This window comes from Lycorma delicatula, chromosome 4 (genome assembly GCF_047948215.1).
Source record: "Lycorma delicatula isolate Av1 chromosome 4, ASM4794821v1, whole genome shotgun sequence".
NCBI classification, from domain to species: Eukaryota; Metazoa; Arthropoda; class Insecta; order Hemiptera; family Fulgoridae; genus Lycorma; species Lycorma delicatula.
Genome location: NC_134458.1, coordinates 71,216,606 through 71,242,997, shown reverse-complemented (window position 1 = coordinate 71,242,997; position 26,392 = coordinate 71,216,606). Strand labels below are relative to the sequence as shown.

At 29.8% G+C, this 26,392-nt stretch overlaps 1 protein-coding gene and 1 long non-coding RNA gene across 3 annotated transcripts in view; one reads left to right on the top strand and one right to left on the bottom strand.

Moving 5' to 3' along the window:
- Positions 1-26,392, top strand: part of LOC142323540 (uncharacterized) — a 570,462-nt gene that overhangs the window by 344,494 nt on the left and 199,576 nt on the right. The window contains exon 3 of the mRNA XM_075363315.1: positions 10,690-10,840. Coding sequence (XP_075219430.1) covers positions 10,690-10,840 — 151 coding nt within the window. The remainder of the gene's footprint in view (positions 1-10,689; positions 10,841-26,392) is intronic.
- The window catches only part of LOC142323541 (uncharacterized), a 559,373-nt gene that overhangs the window by 342,474 nt on the left and 190,507 nt on the right, over positions 1-26,392 (bottom strand). For both annotated transcript variants that reach the window (XR_012756120.1, XR_012756121.1), the window contains exon 3: positions 22,342-22,425. This is a non-coding gene — a long non-coding RNA (uncharacterized LOC142323541). The remainder of the gene's footprint in view (positions 1-22,341; positions 22,426-26,392) is intronic.

Below are 26,392 nucleotides of genomic sequence, written 5' to 3'. Positions count from 1 at the left end.
TCAAAGAGGTTTTAGTTTCTTATCGAAACATATTTTTGTCCGTTTTATAATTTATAAAATAAATAAAAAGAGTGAGCGGTTAAAGGTTTATAAGATGAAATCCATTTCCATTTCAGAAATGAAATTCTAATCTCAGATTAAACTTAAAAGACGGGCTTTCAAAATAAAAAGACGTTTAATAAAGCATTTAATAATTAAAATTGAATAAAATATTTAATATTTTAAGAAAAATCGGATTTAAATAAATAGAAATTAGTTTTTTTTAAACCGTACAAAAGAATATAAGATGAAGAAAGATGAACTCTCAGAAAGGAGCGAGCCAAAAACTAGTCTGTCCCCGTTCCTTTTTTAAACTTGTACGTAGAAAACATAATAAAACAAACCGAAGGATAAATTCGAATTCGGAATAACTTTCTAAAGAGAGGAAATAAAGATTTTGAGAATCTCTAATGACATTGTTCAGTAAAAACCAAAAGTGAGTTACCGATTACCAAGAATTTATTGCCGGGAGAGAAATTTTATTTGAAAATGAAATAGATTAAAACGTAGATAATGAAAGAAGAACGGTAAGGAATTAAATATTAGAATAGGAGGGGAAATGTGTAACAAAAATTCCAGAATTGCATTAATTAGGTATCAAAAAAAAGGACGGACAAGTAAGATAGACATCAAAAGCGACCTGACACAAGCGCCAGGAGAAGTTTCGTGCAAAAAGAAATCTGCTGGTATCAAAGTTAGATCTAAGAATTACAAAGAAATTCTTGAAAATATTTGTGTGGAGTATAGTACTTTATGATAGCGGTACATGGAAAATAGGAAAAACAGACAGGATAAGAATAGAATTGTTTTTGAAATTTTGTGTTACAGGAGGATGTTAAAAATTAGGTGGGTTGATAAAATTCGAAACGAAGAATACTTAAGCCGAGTAGGAGAAGAGAGAAATTTCTGGCAGAATCTTTTAAAGAGACGAACCAGGTTGGTGGGTCGTATAAGACATCCAGGTTTGCTAACAATCTACGTAAATTATACCCTTTTAGAAGTACATAACTCATCAATATATCTTCCCTGATATCCCTATTAGTAGTAATTTTTAAAGATGTTCTTGATTTAAGTTGATGTAGCCTACCTGCGCTAAAGGTTCGACCTCCTGGCTTAACTGCCGACATTAATCGATAATAGAATTGTTTGCTTAAAATATGAGAACTTCACAGCTGTTTATATGTATAAACTTAGCATATACCATCTCAATTTAGTAAATTTAATGAATAACACAGTTACGTTCTATCGGTCAATATTTCTTTTTAGCAGTTTATAGCTGCAGATGGAGTGGGTGGATTAGGACCTTTTGTTAATCTAATTACTAGATAAGAACCGTCATCATAATACGATTATATGACCTGGGTAGTTACTTCGCATGTCAGATACATCACTATTCTCATCGAAACTTTTGAATTCCTAATAGCTCTCATTTTTTTTAGATCGTCTATCATCTTAATCTTATTTGGCTTCTCTTCATCTCACCTTCTACTAATTCTTGTAGTACTGTTTTAATTAACTCATTACCTCTCATGATTTTTCCCAACCGATTAAAATCCCTTTTCTGAAATATTCTGAATAAGTTTCTACTCTTGTTCAATCTCGAATTTATTTTTTCATTATTCTCTCTCTCTCACTCCCTCTTTCTGTCCGTTTGATCGATCTTCAAGATGGAGAGGTAGCGTCTCAACATTTCATCCAGCAGGTTCCGGGTTTGAAACCGTCTGCCATAGCATTTATCATATGCTACAAATGTCCAATCTACGAGTATATTTCCACGCATAAGCTTTAAAGTTATTTGGTGGTGAATTAATCATAAAAAATTGATCCCCGTCCTGTTCCATGCATACATTTTTAACGCCTCCGGGCTTTATTTTTTCAGTTTCCTTAGTGTCCATTTTTCAAATAAAATATCAGAAATACACTACAAATACGATTTCTCAAATCTACTACAATCTTACTAGATAATTAATGTTTCTTTTTGTTAAACACCCCCTAACCCTTTGCGATTAGAATTGTCGTTTCGCTTTTGCGATTTATCGTTTTCTAGAAAACATCGTACCTAAACTATCTGTACTGTTTTACTTGTTTAATTTTTCCTATTTTTGAGCAGACTTATTATCCTATTGTCTCCTATCGTTATTACGTTTGTTTTCTTAACTTTTATTTCTCTTCCGTGTTTTGTCATAATGTTTTCCAATTTTGAAACCATCTGTTGAATAACATGCGATTCGTCTACAAAGAACGCTGGCTGTTTCACCTGTAAACTTTACATTATTTATTTTCCTTTTCCCTTTGCTGATCGCTTCATCCTGCAGAGTTTTGTGATCATATTTTCTTTCAAGATACATTTTAAACAAAGTCGGTGATAGATAACACCTTTGCTTACTCCTTTTCTATGGTCTAACCGAATGGTTTAACCAAACCTTTATTTTGATATTCGATTTTCCGATTCATTCAGGTAGGTTTGTTTAAATTATTTTCTATTTTTTTGGGGGGATTCTTAATATTTCCATAGTTTATCTCACTCAGTTGATACTCAATGATTCTTCATATGTATTAAACACACTTAACCTTTTATCTCTTTCTATACAACTCTCATCAGTAATTTATATCATTAGCCTGATTGGATTCCTTATGCCTCTCTTTCTGAATTCGCTTTCTCAGCCACACAATTCTAATTTTTGTTTCGTTTTCATTTTAGCGATTTTCTGTTAACATTGTTGTCTAGGTACCCGTAATATTTTATTTCGTCAATCCTTCCTTCTCTCGTGCAGACATTACACATGTGAAATTTTCATTAAAAAAGTGTATGCGATATATTATACATAGAGATAATTAGGAAGGTTTCATATATTAATTTGAGTAGCTGAATTGTTACCGATTCAGATTTACAGATGAGCCGGGCGGTCGTTCCTTCCAATCCAAGTAGGGTGCTTCAACTAGTTTGAGACGTTCAATAGGTATTTTGGATATGTACACTGTTTGATATCTACAGTGTTTTGGTAAAGTGTTTCCTTATAATCTTGATAAAGCCACAAGAACTGGTCTACATCTGTATTAGTAGATACTATTCAGCGTAATAATGTTTTATTCCTCTGAATTTGATATACATATATATATGTTCATTTATTGTTCTTTAATTAAAATTTGAAATTATATATTGCTAAGGCTATCATGGTTAATGTTTAAGATTTTACAGCTAATAGTGTTTTTTAATTATAAATAATGATCATTTTGTTCAATATTTTGGAAAATATTGTAAGTAGTAAATAGGTCCTTTAAAAATATATGTACATATTTTTCTACATGATGGTATACATATATATATATATATATATATATATATATACACACACACACATAAATATTTTATTAGCTATTTTACGAAGTGGACTAATTATTCCCTATTATTTCATTATTTATTTTTAACTGCTTAATTAATATACTACATATGCATTTTGAAATACGGTCAACTGTAATTAAAAAATTTAATTTTAAAAATTCATTATAAAAAATATAAACAACTGTTATAATTATAAAAACTCAAATATAATTGTGCAACGAAATTTCTCAATAGAACTGATAATATTTTTAAATTACAATACCATTAATTTATAATTAAACAATACCAGAAATTGTTAATTACAGAATAGTTATTTGTAATATTTTCAAAATAAATGAAAAAAAGAGGTGCAAAAAGAACGAAAATGTAATGCAACAGTTCACTAATTTGTTTGAAAATGTAGTTTCATTATTTCACAAAAATAATGAGAACATATTAATTTAAATTTTTAAAAAAATCATTCGAAGCTTTTTTAATTTATTAAATTTTGAAATGAGCAATTGCATTAAATTTCATAACAAACTATTCTGTTTATTTATCTTAATAAATAATTTCTTTTTACTGATTTATTTCTTACGTTCCAAAGAACTGAGAATAGTAGTATTGACAAATAAGAATTGTTTGCCTACACAGCTTAAGTCTATAAATTAGCTCAGAAATGTAACAAGATCGGTTTAGAACCAAAGCAAGAGAAAAAATTTTCAAAGTATCCTATCGAAGTGCTCCTCTGTAATATATATCAGATATAACTTAAGAAAATATCGGGAAGTGAAAATATATATACACTCTTTATCTTAATAAATCACTTTCTATTTTAATTTCCAAACTTAATAGAAAATAAAAAACAACAGCTTTCCAGCTTTTCTTTTCAAAATTTATCATTCTACAACAATTTTTCTTAATTGATACCAAAACTCTGTAATAGTTTAAAATCATTAAAAAAAAAATTTGTTTAAAATTTTCTTACATCTGTAACGAACATGATTTTTGTAATTAATTAGTTATTTTATATTTCTTTTTTTAGTATTCGTAAGTTTTATTATATATCCTGGAATTTTAATTAAACACCAATAATCTTGGAAATCCTCAATTAATGTTTTAGTTCCGTAAAAGGGAAAAATTACCATACTTTAATCCTTTACACATTAGCGCGAATAGTATTACACTCCAAAAGAATCTATTCGACCTCTTTAAAAAACAAAAATTAATTTTAGAAGAAAAAATAATTTTTACGTGAATTTATAGGTCCTTAATTTCGTGGATCATAAATAATACCGTTTCGCCCGTAACATATGTACATACTTGTTTCTCATAGTTAATTAACCTATTTTCCTGAAACGGAAACCAAAAGACTGAGTTATATCTCCGGTTAATTGAATACGCTAAAGATAATGTTATCAAAAGTAAACGTGTAAAACATTATCGGCGATTTTACTTCACAACTGTAATAATAAATAACGTAGGGAATATACTGTTACGATAAAATATTACTTCCCTCGACATTTTCGGGTTCTTTTATACCTACAAATACAAAAATTGTAGATGAAAAATGTTGTAAGTGCCAATTCACGACTATATATGTGATGATCTTTATTTACCTTTAAAAATCTCAGCAACAAGTTAACTTAAGTCGTGAAATTTGATACGATATCTTGCGAATTAAGGGAGTGTATATCATAAACGGGCTGAATTTTAAGAAAGATTTATTCACTCATATGTTTTAGCCATCAAAAATCAATACCTTTAGAAAAAATATTATAAACAACATTGGATTTTTAAAAAATATTTCACAACGCAGCTCCCCCAAAATTTTGATTTTTAAAAATCGTTGTAATTTTAACTATTTCAACATACTGAATGGAATTCTTTTATTATTTCCTTTAAATTTTTCATTATCGCGGTAGGTATCTTCCTTACCGTTTGACTAGAATTTTTCAAATTCCCTTTCTCTAAATGAAGCACTGCCTAACTGGGAACTGTATTCAAACCATTTTACAAACTGTAAAGTAATTTATACTCCTATCCTTAAAAATGTAAATTATGTAAGTTTTTATAATTTTTTTAACTGATTTTTTTCTAGATGAGACGTTGAAAGGGAAGTAAGTAGTTTCTAAATTTTATAGCGATAGTTATAAAATTTTAATAAAAAATATCTAAAAATATGACTATCTTTCTTACTGGCTTTCAAATACAAGTATTCGCATACTTCTATATGCGACAATAAATGTTTATGTACAGCATTTTTAACTATGAAGAGGCAAACTGACGAATGATTCCTGAAAGCGAGAAAAAGACAGTTAGCGATCTTAAAGGTACTCCCTGGTAAGAATTGAATTACGGAAAACCAAAGCCGAAATTTTCAAGGATTAATTTACTCATTCAACCTCTAATTGAAAATCTTCAACAGTACAGAGAAAATATAAAAAGTAGATTACCAAAAACAAGGAGAGCTTTAATTCAGAAAATAAATTTACTGGCATCACAAATCCATTTACAAAATATAAAGAATTTAAAAATATATTTTTAAACGGCGTAGCGACAAGTGAACATTAGGAATGACAGAAATGTAGATAAAAGGCTTTCTAAATCGGATTTTTGAAAAATGTTAATAATGGATTCGATCGATAAATTTCAAAATAAGAAAGGTTTAAGAAACAAGATGCTTGGGCGGAATTAACACCAGAAAAAGAACTAGTTTTGTTGTTTATATGCTAAACTACCAAGAATTAGTTAAGTCAATAAGGGAAAGAAACGTAAAAGGTACAAACTGAAAGAGAATTTTGTCGACCCTTTGCGGTTAGAAAACACGAAGCAAATAATAACTGAAGTAGAACTTCAGTTATTGAAGTCGAATGATTAGCAGAGAACCGAAAAGAACGGAGAAGTATATTATTTATAAGAAGAGTTCACATTAAAATATTTAGTAATTTTGACCGTCCTTAAAAACGAGTACAATGAGTTCACATAAATCTTGAATCGATACAGACGTCTGCATCTGACTTTTTTGATGCGCGGTGAAAAGATCGTACTAACTCGCGGCTAATTTTTATTCGTCATAATTGTAATTATTTATTTTTTTAATTTTCTTATCATATAGTTGAAATTATTAAATGATGAACGTACCGGTAAAAGTGTTAAAAATACCTGATTCTAAACGAATAAATAAATAAATGTTAGTTAACCGTCAAACTTAAATATTAGCCGCGCTCTTCTTAAATATAATTAAACATGTTTTATGTGTGAAATCTTTTAATGAAGTTACGGAGCGTTGATTTTGCAATAGTTGAAAAACAAGCGAGATAGGTGTGCTTTTTGTTCGTAATTTTTCGTCAACTCCAGCAATTTCAAAAAAAAATAAATTTCATCAAACACGGTAACGCAAACCAAAACAAATTTTAACATGACATAAATTCAATCTTCTCTATCGAATGATTCCTAAGATACAACTTTAAAAAAATCCTCTTTTGACGTATACTATAGTACTCAGGTATTGAGGATTGTTGTATAACCATTACCTCCCCAATCGTACGTTATATTATAAATATTCCTACGTTTAAATGCACGTAAGTTTTATGTCTTTATTAATGAATTTTATATTTTTTATACCCTAGAAAGGAATTCCTTTAACCATGTAGCAGGTAATTTTAAACTCAAAGAATCAAACTTAGCGTATAAACCATTTATTATTCAAATTTGTTCATTTTAATCCACAGTTCACATTAACAGTTAATGTAAATTCTACCGCAAAAAATATAGTATTCGATTTTTGGAAAAATACCCAGTTTTTCCTAATAATTCCTTTTAATTTCTTGAAGGGCAGGAAATAGCTTTATATAATTTTCTGTAGAGCTTAAAAATTTAATTTGGAACCCGGATAAGACTGCGAATTATTCAGTTCCTATAGAGGCTTGCAGCATCTCTGAGTCGATCGCCTCTTTCGTCCCTTCCAACCTTTTTTATCTCTTGTTACTTAGATAGTTTGTCGGCTTTTCCACACTGGCTCTAACAACACTAGCCGGTTGTACACCTCCTTAATTGAAGAAGCTTAGAGGGTCAGTGACTGCCGATGCGGGAGGTCCGACGTCACTATTCCATGTAGAAAATTAATAAATGTAAGACGGCTTATACTCCTGCGATAATCTAAATTTAGTTTAATATTTGCATTTAATAAAATATCAATTTTTCCCAATCGATTTGTTCCCTCTCCTCCTAAATATGTATTTAACAAAATATTTCCTTTATAGAATACCGTTCTTGCACAAGTAAATTCTAGTTTTTTTGCCATATTTCATAAATGACACGGCATGGAAAAAATTAATTATTTTTCTACGGTTAGTTACTCGGTATAGTTTTCATTCAATACTTGTTCTGGACCGGTATAAGATCTAGGTTAAAAAAATAAATTCCAGTTGTAACAATTAATCGATCTTTAATCTTAAAACGTAGTAAGATTCGATCAGCTCAACATTTAAAAATAATTAACGGTGTATTAGCCGAAGAAAATTTATATTATAGTCCACAATCGTAAATGCATGTAGAGCGTTTTTGTCAACTCACGCGAGGCGAATGACTTGATTAAGCGCTTTATCGGTATTAACTATATCCTAGGAAGGAGAAACACATAACATATGCGAAAATAACGATGTCAATTTTCTCTCTTAATGAATTCAAAGGACGAAGCGGATAGGTTAATGCGTGTTGTACAAGGGGTTTTGTTTAGCTTGTAAACAAACAACTCCTTTCTAGTTGAAATTTCAAAGGTCTCGTGTATTATATTTTATAATGTCGTTAAAGATTTAAGAACTGATAAGAATAATTGTTTGTTCGAGATAATTGAACAACAAAACGTTTAATAACCGTAAATATACTCAAATTATTAACAGACGCTTAAAACAAACGATAGTACTGTTAACCTTTCGCTTGACATGACAAAGAGCATCTGACTTTGTAATGTAAATTCTCTGTTGTCATGACAAGGTTACCTTTGAAAACTAAGTATTTCTGTGTTGTAAACCTACTTATCAGATCATTTCTTTTTTAATTGTAGTAATTTATCGAATCCTAAATTTACGTCAGTACCGCATCCGTAACAAACAAATAATTCATTATAGTCTTATTTAACAATTCAACATGTCATTATAATATTCGTTTTGCATACAGGAACGTACATTATAAACATCTTTTAATAATTACTGGGTGTTGTCAATCGATTACAACGTAACAATCTTTTCGCGTCGATTAACTAGGATATTTAAAATATCAAACGGATTCATAATCAACTATACTAGCCGTAATATATCGTTACCGATGAGTTTGAAAATTAATAAATCGCTTTTAATAATAATAATAATAACGAGAATGCTGTGATTTTATTGTCAACCTAGACAGATTCATTTCATTACTGAAATTTAACTTAAAAATTTTAAAAAAGTATCCTTTTGACTACTTTTTAACTTTCCTCTACTTTGTGCCTTTTTGAAACACGTGAAAAATATTCTAAACCGCGTAATAAAAGACAATGAGAAAATGTTTATTATAGGGGATATTTTGTCAATATTTTTGCGTGTTTTACATGGGTATATATCGAGTAAGGTTGAAAACTAATCTAAAAAGAATACTTCCGTTTATTTCTGTAAAGACAAAATGAAATAAAATTACTAAATCGTAATTGTAATTGTAGTAATGTAAATAAAATGTAACAATTACAATTACTAATGTTATTGTAATTAAACCTATTCTCAAAATAGGTTAAGAGAAAGCCGACTAGAAACTACTCTTGATTTTTACAATTATTATAAAGCAAATTAATCAGATTTAAATTTGTCGACAACACTACGCTGAAGATAGTAATATATGGAGTTATATACCAAAATTTTGAACTACGTGTACATAGATAAATGTAATTTTTTGTAATGGGTTCAGTCAATATAATATTCCTAACATAATAAAAAGCTTTTATATCCGTTCTTTATTTATCTTTCTAATTTTTTTTATACACAGAAGCCCCTGCATAGTCCGAACCCTGGAATCCGCATACCGGGTAATCCAAACTCAAAACAAGAAAATGCCAAAAAAATTTATCGGTATTTTCCAAATCTACAAGAATTCGTAAGTTCGCTGTGTATTTATCACCTCCCTCTTTACATTGATTTTTGACTAGGTCTTTGTTGGGCGTTTAAAAATCTTTTATCGCCAGTCGAATACAGAAATAAGGTAAATGCTTAGTTGAATGTTGACGTATTTTACAAATGGTTTCACGGAGTTTTTGTGCCGTCTGTGAAAAATTACTTGAAATCCATAAATTTGGAAGAGAAAGCTCTGTCAATAGATAATTGTCCAGGACATCCGGATATAGAAAAGTTGACTAGTGATTATGGAAAAATAGCCATTATATTCTTGCCACTAAATTCCACAGCTATTTTCCAACCGATAGACCAGAACGTGATTCAGTCGATTAAAATCAAATACAGAAAAGACCTTTTCCAAGTCATTTCTAAAAATGATGAAGTAATTTCTAAAAATCAATCTGAAAAATGTTGTGATTTCTGTTGCTGCTGCTTGGGATTCCATTGGCAAGGCTTTAATTCGAGCGTCACAGAAATACGTTTACCTTCTACGAATAAAGGTAATGAAAATGTAGGCGCTAGTTTAAGTAAACAAATAGAAAGAGTGGTAGAAGCGACTAGAACTGTTAACCTTGAACTGAAAATAACAAAAAAGATACTATCTGGATTAACGTAGATGCGAGAGAATATTTCGGACTTAAATCCGACGATGACATGATTGAAGCAGTTAGACAAGGGTTAGATGTTAAATGTTGAAAATGATGATGATGAAATTGAAGTAGGATCGAAGAGCGTGAAGCTTGAAGAAGCAGGAAAATGATTGACTACCGCCACTTCTGATTCCCACCAACCGTTGTAAAGATGAGCCTGAACCATTGATTTAAATACATTAAACTGATGATTCATCGATCAATTAAATCGATTTGAAATCATGAAGTTAGAAATTTTAATCGGTTAGTACCGGTAAATCTTGAAGATATCTATGTGCTTTACATTTCACAACGTTAAACGTAGAATGAACAGTAAAGATCCCAGAACCGTAATTGAGGAACCCTTTTTTATATTCTAATGTAGAATTTTTAAATATGTCTGTAAAATAACAACTTTATAAAGAAAGTGTTCAAGTAGATCGAGAAAAAAAATCGACAATTTTTTTTTATATTAAATTAAAATAAAATAATGGAAAATTTAGCTCATAACTTTAATTTTTAATTAACGGTGTGTTATTTTTTTTTATTTCAGGACCAAAAGTAACCAGCGTTGGATGAAATTAAGGACCACAGTCCAACTGTCCGGTGCCATCGCATCGACGATACAGAAAACCAAACCTCCGTTGAAAAGAGAAGATTCGTTTCTTAAAAGATTTTCTACTAGACAGATTGCCGAAACACAGGTACATGGAAAAATGCTAATTTCATACGTGTTTAAGTTTAAATTTATCATTAATGGAACATATTCTATAAAAGCAATTGTGAAATAAATTTGTCGGTACACATGAGAAAATGAGGGATATCAACTTTTATATCAAAGCAAACATCTTCAGCTTCTAAAAAAGTTGTCCATTTCATATAAATATGAACAGTATCATTACCATGATATGAATTGATATATCGATTCGAAAAGGTCACCTCCATTACCGTAAAGTGCCACGAGATTTGGATCACATAACTAAACAAATGTATTAAAAACCAAAAGTCCGGTGAATAAGTCGAGGTTTCGCAACTAAAAATATAATTAAAATTACGGGTCGATTCACACTTCGTAAAACTAAAATGACATATGGAAACAACGAAGTAATTAATTATTTTTTAATTTGATGGCCTCCACATCTCCCCTTTTAGCCACCTCAACCACCGTGAAGAGCTATCTAACCTACACAGGGAAGCGTCATTGACTATTTTAAATGTGAAATGTGCATAAACAATAATAAACCTCAAAATATGTACTTAACTATCCTGTTCTTACTAATAAGGGAGGTCAAAAAAAAAATAACTTGAAAGAGCTATAAAGAAAATCTAACCCAATAATGATAATGATTAAAATAATAATAAATGAATGTTTATAGAGGTAAAGTAGAATTATAGCACGATAAATTAGTCAAAAAAAGCAAAACAAAATTAATGAATGATGCTACCACTCTTTTGGCATGACCATGAGGCCGTCTACCAGAGTTGGCTTCGAGAGTGCAAAGAAAAAAAACAGTTCATTCTCAAAAAATTTCAATATTAGTTTCACCAAAAGTCATTTTGGTGACACACGCATTATACGCGAAAAAAACTGGCTTTTCCTAATCAAAAATTAAATTCCAGGACCCAATGCCCTTTAAATTTTACTGCATCCCAGACATAATTAAAATCGATTTAGTCCTGCAATCCCCTCTCCATTCAATTACAAATGACATCCTGTTCTCCTAATTCATTTCTTCAGAACCAGAAGGACCTAAAATTCCTGAAGATCTCTCAAGAACCTAGAAAATGTACGATGGTTTCTCCTCTTCTGGGTTTCATAGGAAGCGTACTAGTCTATCGATCACCTATACAAACACATTTTTCATGGTAGCAGTTCACCACTTCCTCCTTTCTTACGTATTAATAAAATTTCTGTGATTTCAATTAATATGTAATCCCTTTTATCCAAACTTAAATTTAATTTATGGTATATGTCGTGATATCACACCCGACTAGCCCTCTAAAATCACACTTCTTTGCATTTCTCGTTCATTTTATCTAAAATAATACTAAATTTCTCTTTCTATTTGGCTCTGTAATTTATGTCAAACATATTATCTAACTCTAAATTTCTAACAATAACCATCTAATCTTTGCACATCCCACGTCTCTGTCCGCTACAGATTCCATTAATCTTTTGGGTAACCTATTGTCGGAAAGGTATAACGTCTTCAAAACACTAAGTATACGGTAATACGTAGTTTTTAAATACGGACTATAATAAATATATATATTTATTTATTTATAAAAGATCAAATAAAGAATATAAATAATATTGAATGATGAATTAATCGAATTGTCGTACAGACAGGTATACAAGATTGCAAAGTGAAGAATACACACTTGAAGTCGTCCTTACTGTTGTTATAATATGTTTTTTTCCATATGAACGTTTGTTTAGGTTTGAATGTTCTATACCTATGGAAAAACCTCTGTCTAACTTATCACTAATTTTCCGTTTTCTCGAATAGCTAAAAAGCTGAAATTTTAAGTAGTTGTTCTTACGGTCTTTAGGAAAAGTACCCTAAATTAAAAAAAGGAGTTAAAAAGGAAGCGTTAAAATTAAAAATTAATCTTTACTCATAGAGCGGGTATTTCTCTCAGGTTGTAAGTTTTTCTTTCTCGAGAAAGCTTTTTTAGTTACTCTAAGAAATAACTAAATCCTTAGTCTCTTCTAATAATAAAAAATTATTTCTCAAGTACTAAACAATTTTTCTATTCTAGAAAACTGGAATTTAGTAGGTTTTATTGTTGTAAGGGGTTGTTTAGGTATTTCGAGGGAAAAGGTTATTGTCGTAATACTCGTATATACCACTAAGAAAAGGGAATGAAGAAAATTAAGAAACAAAATTACGTTGTGTTACGTAATTTCTATTTATCATGTGAATCCGTCGGATTAGAAACTTGAACATACGTAAGTCCTTTATAGCTTAAAAATTCCCCGAAGGGATTACATAATTTTAAAATAGCAAAATAGAAAACTGCTATTTTATAACAGTTTATATATAGGTTTCAGAAATTTTGAAGTACAATGTTACTTATAATATACTATATTAAATTAAATAAATATTTTTATTTTAAAATTAAGATAATCTAGCGACTGAAAATTTGTTTAATTTTTTTTGTGAAACAACTTTTATATTGCTTTTTTATTTCTTTTTACGACTTGGTATTTCATTAGCGCTCTGTTTACTGTATTGGAATGGTAATCCTGAGTTATGTTCAGACATTATAACACTATAAAAAAAATTCTTCATAAACTAAAATAAAATGTTAAAACATTTCGAGAAAATATTGTACACATTTTATTTTTTTGTTTTTGCTTTTTAATGTTTGTTATAGCTCTTGTTTTCCAATAATTTGTTCTGAGTTATTTTTACAATTTAAATTTTTCAAATCCTACATTTTCTTACACGACGAGATATATAATATATCCTCTCGTTTAACTAATGTAATACCAGCCTTGATATTTTACGCTTATTTTATATTTTGATGACCTGTTATGATATTTTTACTTTGTTATATTCATACAACCGAGTGACTCTTCGAATTAAACTCGAACGCTGACCTGTACGCTTTGACGTTACTTATATCCTTCACCGACTAAGGTTCCTATCCATCCCGCCTGTATTCACAGCAATTTATATTCACCGGTGAAAGATGAGGACCGAATGTTAATCAGAATATTGAACGGCATTCAGGCCGCTACGATAGCCTCCAGTCTTTGACTCTCCAATATTTGTAAATGTGTATAATTATTAATTGAATACGTTGACCCCGAAGGCAAAAATATCACTTACCTACATTTGTTGCCTGTTAGTTATATTTATTAACCGGTAATAAACTATAAGTTACCTTTAATTTTAGACAAATTATATAAATAACGTGATGTGCTAAACGATTATCGAAATAAGTTCATAAAAAATATTAATCTTAAAAAGCGTTACAAAAATCTTACTTAAAATATAAAACTAGATTGGCATTTCGATCGCGAAAAAATTTTCTTCACGACATACTGAAAAAAATCAAATTTTTTTGTGAATCCGTTAGAATAAAAACTTGAACTTACGTAAGTCCTTTTTAGATAAAAAAAGTAGTATTTACCCGTCCTAAGAACGGTAAGTTCGGTTAGTCTATACATGAAAAGTATCCGAAAATTCCCGGAACGGATAGATAACTTTAAAATAACGAAGGTAGAAAACTCTTATTTTAGAAGTATTTATATTTAAGAAAATTTTGAATATTTTTAGGAAATATATCCTAAAAATATTCAAAGTAAACCTACCAAATATTAAACCTAACCAATTTAAAATCCTAATAAACCCCAGAAATAAAATAAATATTCAGTCAACTAGAATCAGTTAAACTATACCTTAAATTACAATAAGTAAAAAATTGATAAAAATACCAAAAAAAAATATTTTAAAAACCACATAAAACTAAATAAATAGGGTAAAATTAAATAAAAATACAAAAAAAAAAACTTAAAAAATGAAGGAATAAAAATATAAAATAATTTTAAAAAAACAAAGGAATAATTTTATGCTCAAAAAATATTTTATACGTAGGAGAATTCCTAAGTATTTTATACTCAAAAGGTAAAATAAAAAAAAATCAATCGTCTATAAGTATTCAAAAAATTAATTAAATGGTCCAGCAAAAATTTTAAAAAATATACAATAAAAAAGAGAAATATTTATATAATTACGATAAAAAATTAATAAAAGGAAAAAATCAGAAAAAAATAATAAAACGAAAACTATAAATAAAAATTAAACCAACGCAAAACTGAATAGTTATTTAGATTCAGAATGAAGAAAATTCGTCTTTTCTTTCTAAAAGAGGAATAATATAAAAAATTATTCTTATGATTGCAACAAGAAATGAGTGCCAAAAAAGAAATTCGGAGAAGTTCTATTTTAAATTAATAAGAATAATACAATATTAACAAAATATAACAAAAGGAAGATAACTGGTCAGCTAATTATATTAAAAGTTGAGGAATATCTTTACTTAGAATGTAAGGTTCCAAGGAACAGGCGAAGTTAGGAAGATATAAAGAAGAGACTGGCGTTGAGGAGGATAATTTAACGGGCCCAATGTAACGGGTTTCATCCAGAAAGAAGATAAAGAAAGAAGAATCTAGAAGGAATGACAAAGGATTCATTCTAGAAAAGGTCTTATAGAAAAACGTACAAGACACGGACAATAAAAATTATTACGCTTGAACAATCAAAAGGACGGTCAGGTACTGGTTCTGCAGGCCAGGAGGTATAAATACTAACGAGGACCAGCGGATAGAGTTAATTCTTGGAAAGTGCAGGCCAAAGAAGAACGAAGAGGTCATCGGAAGGAGAAGAAGAAGATAGAAGACAGTCTACGCGACCCATCGTCCCGGACGGGAGTCCGAGAAAGAGCCCAGCAGAGATGCGTCCTGAAGGGCAGCCAACAAAGAAGTGGTGAAGAGCTTCTACTCAAACTTTCCCTTAAAACTTACAATTAAATTAGTTTAAATCAGCAATTGCGACTCCTCCGGAAAAGGGGGCGCATTGCTCCCTCCATATAGTTAGTGCCCCGTTGTGGCGTATTCCTGCTAGCCTATGTAACATTAGCACCGAAAGGACTTCAGTGGACGGTCTGAAGGGGAATTACTTCGGGAGGACAGGTTTTCAAAAGCCTAGCCTTCTGCGGTCGGCCCATGAAATGGGTTCGATAACGCTGGTTTAACAACGGATTGGAATGCAATTAAATCCATCCTTAAAATCAAAATACAAAATAAAGACAAAAATTGAAAAATTAGACCCATCATATAAAGTAAACCTTTAAAAACACGCCCGATAGAATCACCCAGCAGCAAGGGACACTGTCCAGGCTCTACAATCCGAAGGGAGAATTTGCAAACTCCCGCCAACTTTGCATTCCATTCCATTCCGGATAGAGTTAGTAGTTTTGTTATTTCGAGTTGTGTGCATCTACGATAAAAGCGATAACAGTAAGCGTGTGGTAACGTCTGAAGAGTATGTCACGAGTATTCCATTTTGGACACTGGTTGAAAACAACAAGCTGTACAGCTGTATGATGAGTTATTGGTAAACGGTAGTGAAAGTGACATTGGTCTATTTTTTCATAAAGTGTAGGGTAGTTCTTTTGTAAACAGTAATAATACTCGCTTAAAATGAATTGTATAAACTTTAGACCTTGTTATCTTATTGTTAATTTAATATTATGTTCTATTATTCATTATTAAGTTTTTAGTAAATCGGACTTTATTTTGGTATACATAATTTGTCATTAAATCAATTTGGTTTTTTTTATGTGTACTACTATGTATGTTATGTACGTTATTATTATTTATTTTATTCTATATATTTTTACAGCAATAAATTGCATTTATAAGAAATCTTTACGTTTATTAGTCTCTTAATATCGTTGTCTAACGGCGAACACGCAACAATAACTTTGATCTGGAAAAGAAATGTGGCAGTATCAAACGTAAATTTGAAGATGAGGTAGCAATTCTATCTAATAAAATTTGTAGGAAGTGCAGTGCGTTGTACTGTTTTTAAAAACGGTATTGTGACATAAAATTAAAAAAATTATACAGGACTATGGAATGTGAAATGAAGAGGTTATACCAACGAACCGGAAACACGTGGAAGGTAGCCAAGATTCAAGAATTTGATTGACTAAGAATATTTGGAATCTAAAAACAATAAAGGAAGATAAAAACAGGATGTAACCTAAAAGATGATCGAGGACAAAGATAAGAGATATTTTGGGTATAAGAAATCGGGATAAACAACTGATGGCGTAGTTATAAGCCAATAATAAACATTTTAACACGTATTCAGCTAGAAGGAACGGGTTAAAAAAATGAAATATAATAAGAAAAATAATACGTAACGTTTTAAAAAATTTCGAACAATTTAAAAGTAATAATCTACAGAACTGTCCCATAAGTTTCTGCTATAAAATCCGTTAATAGTTAAATATATACCAGTGCCAAATTAGGCAAACAACTTTAGAAGGTTTTAAACCTTCTAGACTATTTGACAGCAAAAACTTCTGAAAAAAAATTAAAATATTTTCTCTCTTTTTTTCTCATTAATTACTTACACAACCTCAACTATCAGCGGGATGGATAAACATTGAATAACTTTGTACGTCCAAATAATAACCATCGTAAAATAATTTTATGTTAGCAAACATTTTCTTTTTATTTATTGTTATTCCCATTGTGTCATGGTTACTATACAAATAAAAAACGGGAGGTTAGATGCCACATTTTTATACAATAATACTGGGCTCGCAGAATAGTGGTTATCATTTTGGCCTTGGATCCATATATATGTATGTGTACAAAATTAATTTTGCATCATCTGAGTTTACTCACTGTATTGAAAATAATGCTCTAATAATTCCCTCAGCCATAACGTCTACAGACAAATTACCTGTTCAAAACAGTACAATCGAAACCTTTTTTCGTGTTTTTATTATACTTTATCACCGTTTTCCTTCATCGGTATATCTAATTTTCGTTTTTATCCTACTATTTAACCGATTCAACTTTGATTTTTCAGGTGAAATTTTTGTAATATTTCAAGGTCATTTAGTATTAAGTTGTAAAAACTTTTTATTTTATTCTTATTCTTAAATTTTTATTCGGTATTCTGAACATTTTTTGTTAGAAATAAAATTATTTAAATGTTTTTAACAATAAAAAAATACAGAACTTTTACACGGAACTAACACTTTTTTTAAAGGAAGTAGTTTAGGCAAGACCACCAATATTACTATTGTAATCTTAGGATCATCAAAGTGAAACTTTCATTAAAACGGTATATTTTTAGAAAAACAAACATTTTCGGCTAATATTAAAATTGACGCGTGTTCTCTATGGAGAATATGTAAGTATAGAAACTTTTTTAGACAAATATTTAAAACTTTTCTGAACGTATATCTATCATAGTAGCAAGAATTCGACATTGAATCAATATGTAGTCCCTTACACCGGTATTTCTAAAATTACAGACGACATTTTATAGATTTTAAATTAGTATTTTAAACCGAAACATATTTTTCAAAATTAAACTGCAGGCAAGTATTAATATAAATATATGTTGTTCCCCGCAATAATAAATATATTATTAAAATTTGATCGACATGTATAAATCATTTTATGGGAAATAATACATTTAAAAAATAAAAAGATAATTTATTAATTGAAGTTTGCTTTGCCGACCTAAAACGTTCTGTGAAAATATTTAAAATGAAATAAATATGAAAAATTTGAATTTTTCTAGAAATAGTGGTATTGTAAAATTAGGAAAAAGTAAAATTAATGGTAATCGTGTAAATTGCAATCTTATAACAATACCTCTTACTTATAATTCTGCAAAAAGCACTACGTTTTTCTAAGGATAAAAAACGATTGACCGACTCGAACACACCTCGGATTTATTTTCCAGCAGCCGGTTGTATTTTATTTCACAAATTCATTATCTTCTCTTTAAAAAAATTCGCTTACGTTTAGTGACTTCAGATTACACAAATATATGTTGTAAAAGCAAACTGTACTATCATTACCCAAATAAAATTAATTTTTTATTTATACAAAAATGTATAAAAATAAATAAATAAATTGAATTCAGAAAGACGTGCAAAATCCAAATAGATTTTAAGAAATATTCACTCGTTACTAATAACATCAAAATCGTTTAAAAGATGAGAAACGCTTAAATATTATTTTTAAAACTAATACGCTACGAATAGAGAAAGTAACTTATTCCCTAACCGACTGTATTCTTTAAGTTTGGTTAAGTAAATCTGTTTAATTTTTCTATTTTTAAGCGATTTTATTATTTTCTGGATAGGTTAATTATTTGATTTTCGGAAATAGAAAAACAAGCCAGAGAAAATTTTCATCTTTTAAGAACGTTAAATAAATTGTAATTTAAAAAAGTTCGGTAAATCTCATTTTCTCGGCCTTCCAAAAAAAATATCAAAATCCTCTATTACCGCATGTATTTAAAAAATAAATGTGGTAATGGCGGTGAAATTTCGATTTTCTAGGATATTGGAACGCATCGTTTGACGCTGATGGAAAATAAAGAAGTTCGTAAAAGACACATTGAATCTATATGACAGATTATATGAAAACCTTAACTTATGTTTATTATTTATTTTATTATTATTTTATTTAATTTCCTATATTATTTAATTATTCGTAGAGATTCAATAAAAAAATTAACGATATAAATTAATTAAATTTTAAGAAATTTTATTATCGTTCGTTCAAAAACGTATAAAAAAATTTTTTTTAATCGTTTAAACAGAATTAATAAAATAGGTAACGATGTACGAACAATTCGTTTTTACCTGCTAACTATGGAGAAGTAACCTTATTAAAAAAAAATCTTACATAGAATATTAGCGTGTTTTATTACAGCCAACGAGCCCGTCATAGAAAAAGAGAAGACTAAAAGCGGTATGCGTGTATATATACGAGTGCTAAAGATACTTTTTTGAAAAGGAGAGTTAACGTAAAACGGAAAACCATAAGCAAGGAAAACAGATGATTAATGTTTAGAGGTATGGACCCGTGGAAAAGTTAAGCGCTGGATGGGATACACTCGTCATCTTTCTACTTGACATTAATTTTCCTTGTACTTTAGCCGGCTGCGCGCGCATTTATGCGTAAGTTATATGACGAACGCACGTACAGACGAGCAAACTCACATTAATGTTTGTGTGAAATAGCACACGCACATAAGACGCTATCTGCAAGGTACAATATTAAATAATATCGTTTACAGATACATATAAATAATAATAACAACATATTAACGGTTTATGCAAATATATATTTCAAAACAAAATACATTTTCTCGATACTTAAATGAATTTTATTGTAAAGTTGTATTCTGTTAAATAAGTGAAAAAAAGTTATTTTTCCTACGATTTGTTTAGCGCACGACTCACGTAGATTTTCAAACTAGTGTTAAAGAAATACAAATCCGATAATATTACGAACCACCAAATTTTAAAGTATTTACTTCTAAGATAATAAAATAGACAGTAATTACCCTTATGGAAATGATATCCGGCGATCTTTAACTTCGGTAATTTACATGAACCGATTTATAACAAAGCGGTTTCAACTTTTGGCATTTCATCCTTTTACTTTCAAGATGCTAATCGACAAGATGTTCCGGGTGTTATGAAAGGATCGGTTGTAAAAATATGCGACTTACCGGATAGTTAAGGATCGAAGACGAATTTTCATTAAAAAAAAGATTCAAAAAAAGTTGAATTTGAAAAAGTTAAATTGCCATACGTGCTAAAAATGTGTCGACCTATAAAGGATAAATAAAACGCCTATTAAGGATGTTTATTTATTTTATAAAGATAAAATAAACATAAATGAATTCTCTTCTGCCGAATACGGATAAGTTGCTAAGTATTCGTAATAACCATTATTAATATTTTGTAAACTATTACAAAGAAAAATTACACAAATCTGAAAAAAAAAATGAATACGGGTCTTCTATTATAAAATATTAATTTTTGAAGGCATTTTTTGCACCTGCAAACGATTTTTACGAATTAAAGCTTTTATTTTTTTAAAGGCTGTAATCAATCCAATTCTAGGTTTTTATCTTTACTGTAGGCTGTAATAACGGTAACAGGCACCGGGAGCTTTTATTACAGCAATCGATTAAAAAAATTTTACAACCGGTTAAAAAAGAAAAACTGGTACACGAATGACTAACACACTAACAAAAACATTTTTCATAGAAAACATGAGGAAGGTTTCGGATTACCTGGAATCAACACTTTTATTTATAATTGACAATTATTGTGACTCTAAAGTTTATAAAACGCTCATCTTATCTATAAAGAAAACTCTTTTTTTTACCTAACTCGAAAAAACCCATCGCTTCACTAGCGGTTATATCGTTAAAAGAATGCGGGTATACAATCGCACACGTGCACACCCACTCTATTTAGGGCACAGAAAGGGAAGTTACAGATCACATGAATACTTCTAGGTTTTTCTTAATTGACGGTTTTCAAGGAATTAATATTTTTGGTGGCTTCATAATTTTAAATCGTACCTCTTACAGATAAATAATGGGAATACTAAAACTGAGGTGATCTGCTTAAAAATTATCTTCAGGAAGAACAAACGATGTTTTATTTACTTCCTGTAATACTTTTTCGATTCTAACTCTTTTTTTACTACGCTAAAAATATATATTTCAACAATCTATGATGAAAACGTTTATTTTATAAATAATTATAATTTTCCAGGAAAAATTAAATTAAAAAATTGTGAACTTTTTACAAGTATTATAACTGAAATTCTACGGTGGCTAACGAACTAAATACCCTTCTTCGTATCCCTCAAAAATTCTGTTTATTTAAGATGTTATATATTTCTGTACTCGCAATCCAAACGGACTGAATTTTAGGTTCATCACGGATTTTGACCGATGACGGGACATATTCTCTTCTTACATCCCCATAAAAAATTTCCACATGGTAATAAGGGGCGGGTGAAATTATATAATTTAATTGAAATCGGTTCGGTGAGTTTATCGGGTAGAGGATTCCGTTGACAGAAAAACGTGCCGAAATTAAACAATGAAAAACGATGTTTTAAACTCAGGGTCTCGCGTGACGTTAAGGTAATCAATATTTAAAAACTTTAATTAGTGTTTCTGTATCACAATACTTTCTCATTTACAAATAACTTATGTACGAGAAATTAAAATACGATGCATTAACTTAATTTAAAAAAACATAAGTACTTTTTTAAAACGGTATTTATTGACACGAACACTTAGGATCGCTATTTAAAAATAAATAAATCTATTGATGTATATAATAAAAAAAAAAAAAAATGGTAAACTAAAATAATTCAAACTAAAAGAAATTTAAATCGAACAACAAGATAGTACAATTTTTTTTAATGATGTTAATACTGCATATGGTATGAGGACGAGCGGACAAGTTCCACAGATGGTATCGACAAAATTTAACCTTCTAAAATAGAAAGCAGAACTTAAGTACGTTATATGATTTAACAAGCTAACTTAATTTCAAAACAAAAGTTCGAAACTAATGAAAACTTAAAAACTTAGGAATAATTTTCTCAACATACCTGTTAATATATGCATTTAATTTTCTCATCAGCGAGGAAATTGTTTTAAATCTAGCACGGCAAATTGTAGTGTTTTCTTCAACCCTGCGACATAAATAAAATAAACATATGATAGGAAAAAGTTTTCTTAAAAATTCGTGTAACGTAAAACTAAAAATGAAGTTTTAATTTATACTTAATTTGAAAAAACCTAAAAGCAGATGGTTATTTCGATCGTTAAGCGATCATTATCATTAGATATAGCTTATTAAAAATTAATTAATGGAAGATAAGGTTTTCAAAAAAACTTCAGATAGAATCAAAAATAACTGAGCGAACAGAAATAATTGTTTTTTCAGAATAATATAAAAAAGGATCGAATAAAGCGTGGAAAAAGTACAATATTTCCCTCTGTGTAGCAATAAAAAGACTACTACTTTTAAAAAATCATGACTAACGTTAAAGGTGGCTACTTCCAGGAAACCGGTTAACGTTTTTGGAAACGTTAAAGATAAATGTAATCCCGTCGAAAATTGGAAATTTATAAATCGATTTGTAAAGACAATAACTGCAATTTAATAGAAGTACGGGGAAGAATAAAGAAACCTGATCTAACCTGGTATAGTCTGTATTTCGGTCTCCAGATTAGTTTATTACAAAATACGTCTCAAAAAATACCCACGGCAAACAGGGATCGGTAGGGAAATTTACTTTGTCTAGAATGATCCAATGTATTGTTTCCCAATCGATATTTATTAGTTCTAATAAACTTTTCATTATTTAAAATTTATTATAAATTTTGTTGCAAAAGTTTTGTACCGTATGGACCATAAACCGTGATCCCCTCCCTCAAATTTTGTAATCCATCAATTAGTTAAAACTTCATGTTATATCTTTCTCTATTGAAATAAAATTTTTGCCTTATCAACCCTTTATAAGAGATAAGCGTTAGGTTGTGGTGGCCAATCTGAGTTGGAGGATTTGGTTCCTAATTTTAGCTAAAATTATATTCTCATTTTACACTGATAATTTTATAACAATCTAAATTGAAGATTTTTAATTCATGAAATTAAACTACTTAAAACAATGATGTTGTTTATATTAGTCTAAATTTATATTTCAACCTAGGGAATATAGATCACCTAACATAATATAGAAATAGGATACAGAACGATATATATATATATATATATCGTTCTATATCCTACATATATATATATATATATATAGAGGATATATATCGTTCTCTCTCTCTCTCTCTCTCTCTATATATATATATATATAGAGAGAGAGAGAGAGAGAGAGAGAGAGAATGTATCTCGAAGTTCTCCCGGAACTTTCAAAATCTATTCTACTCGTGAAAATAATGGAAAAAGTACGTATAAACATGTGTCCTAAAATGCTTCGTTTGTGTATTACGGCTAGTGAAAGATTTCGCTCGGATTTCAGCTACCCCGGTGAAATGAGGTCGTACTGTCTGGAGCGTTCATTTTACCTGGCCGCTTAAATTTTGAGGTCTACTTGGACTTTCTTCAAGAAGAATTGCCGCAGCTGCTCGAAGATGTTTCTCTAGCGCTGAGATGCAAAGTACAGTTCCAGCATGATGGCGAGCCTCATCACTTCTCTTATGCCGTTTCCACTCACTTAAATCATAATTTCCCGAAGAAATGGATCGTACATGGAGGTCCACATTCCTTGACACTAAAATCACCTGATCTTACATTTTTAGATTTTTGCGTCTGGGGATGGATGACAAATATTGTATACTAAACAAAAATACATTCTTGTGAGGAATTAATTGCCCGTATTACGGAAGCGGCCGAGGAACTTAAGGATAGCCCTGACGGACTAAAAAGAGCAAAAAAGCACTACAGAAGCACGCTAAGAAATGTGCTATAAATGACGGGCTCATTTATTAACATCTATTATCAACTGGTACGTATACTTTGGTCCCTGGTACGTCACTTTGGTCCAGTATACTGTTCTAAATAAACTTCTAATTTATCCAATCTTTCTTTGTTTTATTCAACTTATCTTACACCAATTAAATTCTCTATAAATTTTATTCCGAAGTTTTACGTGTTTATTACCCATTTAACAATGTTATTGTACGTCAAACATAAAAAAAGGGTGTTGTACCCCAATTTATTGGTTTTCATCCCAGCTTTCTCAAAAGATACTGCAGATACGGTTATGGAACCTATATTATTCGACTTTTTAGATCAAAAACCATAAGAAATTACTAGTTCTTCTCCTTAATTAACGTCCTAAAAATTTCAGTACCATCTCATTTCACCGTGGTAGCTGAAATCCAAGCGTAATTTTTCACTAGTCGTAACTCTGAAACGAAACATTTTATAAACTATGTTGATAGGAATGTTTTCCGTTATTTTCACGAGTAAAATACCTTATTAAAGTCCCGGAATAACTTCGTGATACACTCTTATATCATAATGCATTTGAACAACCACTTATAATTCAAACAGATTCACGTGCGGCAAAATGAGAACGAATACCATTAATAAATTAATAATTTAGAAATCTGTATTTGGTTATAAGGTAATGTAAAAGAGACTTATTAATAAAAAAACTAAAAATATGTATCAGATATAATATTTTGTTAAATACTAACGCGTATTTAACTTTTTATAAATTTAATTACCGTGGTATTTTAATAATATTAAATAAAGAAAAACCCTTATAAATACAAGAACTCTACTTTAAGTAACATCCAAAGAAATGTGATGTAATATATTTTTGTCCTCATCACAATTAACACAAATCCAGAGTGATCCGGGTTCGTTTACTTCTCTTTATTACAGTCTCACTCGCTCTCTTTGTTAGCGTAAGCTAATAATATAACGTATTATTCCTAAAGGAATAAGTAACTAAAACCTAGTAAAGAAATAATTAGTTTTAAACAGAAAACGAATCAGAAAAGGAAAGTTCAGTACGAAAGTTCAGCTTGGAAAGTTAAAGGAAACTAAGCAAAGTTGGAAGTTATGCAGAAATGCTAATGAATCTACCTACTTGAAATAAAAACGAATTATTTTCTTGACGATGCACGAATGCCGACACGAGTAGTAATATCCTAATAGAGTTATTAGGCCATTCAGTTTTCCTGTATCAGCGTTTCATAAACGTGAAGGTAAGATTATATCATACTGAAATAAGGCTTGTGTGTTTTTGAATTTATTTCCCATAAGAATATCCCCGTTTTACATCGATAAGAAAATTTTGTCCCTTAACGAAAATATTTAAATGCAGTCGAAGAACTCTTTAATGTAGAATAATCACTATTCATTGCTCCCCGACTGAATTAAAAATTTTCTTTGGACAAAAATTTCATATCGATGTAAGACGTGGTGAGAACTTAATCAATAGACAAACCTTAAATGCCTTTAACATGAAAACAAATTAAACAAAAGGCTAAACATATTAAAAGTGTCTGAAAGTTGATTGGTCAACCATTATTTTATTTAATTAAATGCTACGAAACGATGTTTCCTTTATTTACTTCCTTTTCTTTCGTTTTTTTTTAGTTCGATTTGTCGTTTTTTTTAGTTTAATTTTAATTAACTTTCTTTTGAAATTCGTTTTTTATCATTTTTACATTTGGTTTTATTATTTAATACTTTTTAGTGAACATCGAGAAAAATTCACAATTCGAAAAATTACAGATATAAAGTATTTTAATGTACTGACCCAAATCATGAAACTGTAAACATTTCAATTTATTTATTTAATTTGGGATCTAACCTTACAGATTTGTCAAGCGATTGAGTTCCTCGAAAGACTTTTTATCGTGCCGATCATACAATAATTTTCTGCGATCCAAACAACTAATGGCTAAACTCTCCAGTTGTCTCTCGCGAGTTAGTGCTACGTAGACCTGGCTCTTGGCAAAGATACGAGTGCTCAGATCTACGACGGCTCTTATCTAGGGTGTTCCTTGTAGTTTATGCACCGTCACAGCCGAGCACAATATTAGTGGCAGCATACGCCGTTCTCCTCTGTCCTGTCCTCTAAAGCATTAAATTCGACAATAGTGAGCTCGATTTTCAATTCGATG